Raw genomic sequence first — 4539 nt, 5'->3', positions numbered from 1 at the left:
TAAGACAACCCTATACAATTAGTGAGCATTTTAGACTTGAGAGGTAAAATAAATGCTGGTTAGTCTGAGTAAATCGTCTTCATTTGATATGTTTTTCATCTCTCTAAAAGGAATAGTCTCCCTGAACAAGAGATTTTGTTTCACCTCTTTTTTTTCTTAATGTTCATTTACTATAATTTATTTAGATTACATCCTGATTGTTATCTCTGATTGTATCTTCTTTTCTCACCCTCCCTCCATTTTCTAGTCTATTCCTCTCCCCCAGACCTCTGACAGAAGATGACCTCCTGCCTCAACCATAAGATCACAGCCTACGAGGTCTCATCCGGATAGCTTGCTTCCCCTTCATCAGTGTGCCCATCCGGGCCTCCCCACCAAGGAGAAGTGATCAAATTTGAGGCACCAGAGTTCATGTCATAGGCAGTCACTGCTCCCTACACCATGTAGAGTAAGCTGTCCATTGGCTATATCTGAACAGGCGGTTGCGGTTTACTGCATTCATTGTCCTTGGTTGGTGCAACAGCTTGTGCAGGCCCCCTTGGTCCAGATTCACTGGCCTTCATGATCTCCTTGTGAGGTTCCCGAACCCTTTGGGATCTTCCTTCCCCCCACTCTTCTTTAGCACTCTCAGCGCTGCACCCAGAGTGCAGCAGGGAGTCCCAGCATCTTCCCTCACTCCCCACTGGGTGGAGTCTCTCAGAGCACCTCTTATGACTACTTCCTCTCATAATTGAGGCTCACATCTTGACAAGGTAGGTATCAGCTTCACTAAGCTTGTTAGAATGGTGTGTTGAGAGGAAGAATGGAAGTGAGCCCTTCAGGAGAAAGGTAGTCCATAGTAAAGACCTGATTAGTATGTGAGGTATGGTTGACTACGTTGGAATGTGATTATTCAGGAACTATACTCTACACAGTCTGCCACTCATAATCACTTGATTTAGCACGTTTGCCTTCATGATTATGTAAAAAGTGGCATAGAAACTATATGTCATCGTCTGAATTTTTGTTTTCTCAACAGGTAGTGAGATGCGGTGTGAAGATTTGTCACAATATAAGGCAATGGAAGTCACCCTGAGCTCTCAGCCATGAAATCATTACAGTGAATAACTAACCCTCCATGCTGTAATATGTTGCCGGCATTTAAAAAATATTATGCTTTATTTTAATCATGAGTAAAATATGCCCATCAATGAGCATACATCAGCTGTTAATATTTAACTGTAAAACAGACCCTGCATTGGATGATGCTCTTCAGCTTAAAGATCCAATAAGTCTTCTGGGCACATAGAATCTAGGCACAACTAAGTTGTGATGAATCAGAGCATTAACTTTGCCTTTGCCCTGTAATACATTTGGTTCATTGTTCTTTTGGTTAACAGGCTATTGAAATAATCACAAAACACTCTTGACTTAAAAAAAAAAAGATATTTAATGTGCAAATTAAAAAACCTTTCTGGTCAAGTAATTTTTCAGATAACATTATACAAGTGATAAATAACTCCACTGGGGATGAACAAATGACTCCAAAGATGACATAATGGCAAGAGTATAACATGACTGTGGTGTGTGTGTGTGTGTGTGTGTGTGTGTGTGTGTGTGTGTGTATGTGTGTGTGTGTGTGTTGAAAGAAGAGATACTCCAAGTTTTCTGCCATGCTTGATGCCTGTGATTGATAACCTGGACATACATGGAAAGAACATGGTCTCTGATTACTGTGGCATGGTTGTTCTCTCTCTCTCTCTCTCTCTCTCTCTCTCTCTCTCTCTCTCTCTCTCTCTCTCACTCACTCTTTGTGTGTCTGTCTCTAGCTCTCTATTCATCACATACACATACACAAACCCAAAACAAAAAAACAAAACAAAACAAAAAAACATAAAATAAAATAGAAAACAACCAGAAGAGGCAAGATTGGAACCATGTCCCTTGGCATTCAGTCCAGAAAGCAAGTGCAGTAAGGAAAGGGGGTGTGTGTGAGATAGGACTGACTGTGGTGGTTCCTGAGCAACATATTATGTGGAACTAACACCCTTCTCCTGTAGTAGGCAGTTACTCCACTTTCAATGCTTATGTTGAATATAGAAGGGGATATAAAGCTGTGAGTTACTTTTGAGTCTTTAACATTAGTAAGTTAATTATTTCAAAATAATTGTGGCTGTCTGAAAGGACCCAAAGTCTACTGAGCCATACTAATGTCTATTTGATTTCTCACAGGGGTAGCTGACTGAGTGTTGGCTAGAGTGTCTCATCTTGCACATCCTTGGACAGCACACCACAGCCCCCTGGTTACTGGAATGTTCTGTCTCTGGAGTGCTTTGAATATTTCTCAAAAGAGTTGCCCAAACTTGGTAAATTGTGGTTTATAATTTCCAGTTGTAGAAGAAGTCTTCATCTGCCCATGTTGACAGGCAGAAACTTAATGGAAAACAAACAAATCAATTATTCCATTAGGCAGGACTAATTTTTTTCTGCAGTATAGCTCTATGTTTCCTTCCTTCTTTATTTTCTTTTTCTCCATAACTCATTGATTTCTTTTTTCAAAATAAGAAAGATTGTACCATTTAGGAAAAATCAATGAATTTGGCAGATATTAGAAAACTAAGTGAAAACTAAAACTATGACCAAAGGTTGAATATATTGTGCCTGGCATGGTGGCACACACCTTTAATCCCAGCCCTCAGGAGACAGAGGCAGGTGGATCGCTGAGTTCAAGGCCAGCCTGGTCTACAAAGTGAGTCCTGGACAGCCAAGGCTACACAGTGAAACCTTGTCTCAAAAAACAAAAACAAAACAAAAAATTTAACTAGGTTTTATAAATAAAATGCATATATTTTATTTTCTTGGCCTTTTGGAGCATAGAGATTACTGAAAGATAAATGAATTATAGATATTACTCTGAAAAAAATAAGAAACACATATATTTTCCCATGAATTTAGACCTGATTTAGACCCGTGATATATAAACTAGTGTTCCTGATTTTAAAATGAATGAATATTTTCAATTTAATTGACTTTTTGTCTGATTTGAGACAAATTTTACAGAACCCAAATATATTTCTAATAAGAAATAATCCATGATTGTGCTTTGAAGGAATAAAAGTCCAACTCAAAAAACATATAATCCCAGAAGACGCATATAAGAAATACATTTGAGAAACCGTATGATCTGAAGTGTTTGCCTTACATATAACTTGCTTTAGCTTGAATTTTGAGTTCTGATAGAAATCTGGAAATTGCCATCTTATTTTTGAAAAGAAAGGTCTACTTGCGAGCAGAAATGAATCTCTTAGCTTCTTTAAAGAGTTGGATGACTAAAGATATCTGAGGAATAGTGGTTCTTGGAGAGAATTCACACAGTATAAAAATCAGCATCTGCTGATCTGCTAGGAGATTTTATCACTTATATTTCATTACAAAACATAAGGGAATATAAAATATATATGTATCATCAAGTGTTAAAGGAAGTGGTAAATTGATGTAATATGCATTTCATTTTACTATGCGCTGGAAGTTAAACATGCCATTTGTCTATTAAATAAGTTGTAGACACAAATCTGTCTTTTAAAATTGTGAATCAGACTTTGCTCAGCAAATAGTTAGATGTTTTCATTTACTTTCCAGGCTGAGACATCTCTTAAGAAATACATGCCTCAGGGCGGCTTTCACATCCTTATTCCTCAGGCTGTAGATCACTGGGTTGAGAGTGGGTGTCACAAGATTGTTCAAAATCTGAATAATTGCACTAAGCAATGGGCTGGGATTGGGCTGTAGATAAATAATAATGACAGGTCCATAAACACAGATGATAGATGTGAGGTGGGCACTGCAAGTGGAGAACGCTCTCTGCCTACCTTGCGTTGAACGGATTTTTGAGATGGAGATCCCAATTCGAGTGTAGGACACAACAATGATAAAGAAACAAATGAGCGATAAAAGACCAACATTTGTAAAACCTACTCTCTGGGCTAGAGAGGAGTCTTCACAAGCCAGAAGTAACACTGCAGGCATGTCACAGAAGTAATAACCCACTTCGCTGGGGCCGCAGTAGGGCAACTGGAAAGTGAGGGAAGTTAGGATAGAAGAGTGCACACAGCCACTCATCCAGGTTCCTGTGGCCAAGACGCAACACAGTCTGTGATTGATGATGACCGTGTATCTCAAAGGGAAGCATATGGCAACAAAGCGGTCATAGGCCATCACTGTGTACAGGAAGCACAATGTGCAACCCAGACAATGATAGAAGAAGTGTTGTACAACACAGCCCTGGAAAGAGATCCCTCGACCATGTCCTGAAAGATAGGACAACATCTTAGGGGCTGTAGTGGAACAGAAACCCAAGTCAAAGATGGAGAGGTTGCCCAAGAAAAAATACATAGGAGTATGGAGTGTTGGGGAGGAGATGATTGCAATAAGAATGAGAAAGTTTCCCAGGAGTGCGCAGGCATACAATGTTGAGAACAGGAAGAGCAGGACCTTCTCCAGGCCCTCTGTCTCAGGGATGCCCAACAAGGTGAATTCTGTCACCATAGTGTCGTTTGTCAT

The 4539-nt window shown here is 39.5% G+C and overlaps 1 protein-coding gene across 1 annotated transcript; it reads right to left on the bottom strand.

The window, feature by feature from the left end:
* Positions 1-3603: 3603 nt before the first annotated feature.
* Positions 3604-4539, bottom strand: LOC311598267 (putative olfactory receptor 10D4; the record flags this gene model as incomplete). The annotated part of the gene is made up of 1 exon (XM_084783293.1): positions 3604-4539. One exon carries the CDS (start codon positions 4537-4539, stop codon positions 3604-3606), a length of 936 nt encoding a protein of 311 aa, XP_084639419.1.

Source organism: Acomys minous (genome assembly GCF_964271855.1).
Source record: "Acomys minous genome assembly, chromosome: 5".
NCBI lineage: Eukaryota > Metazoa > Chordata > Mammalia > Rodentia > Muridae > Acomys > Acomys minous.
Note: the sequence above shows the minus strand (reverse complement) of the source record. Positions and strands in the feature narration are given on the sequence as shown.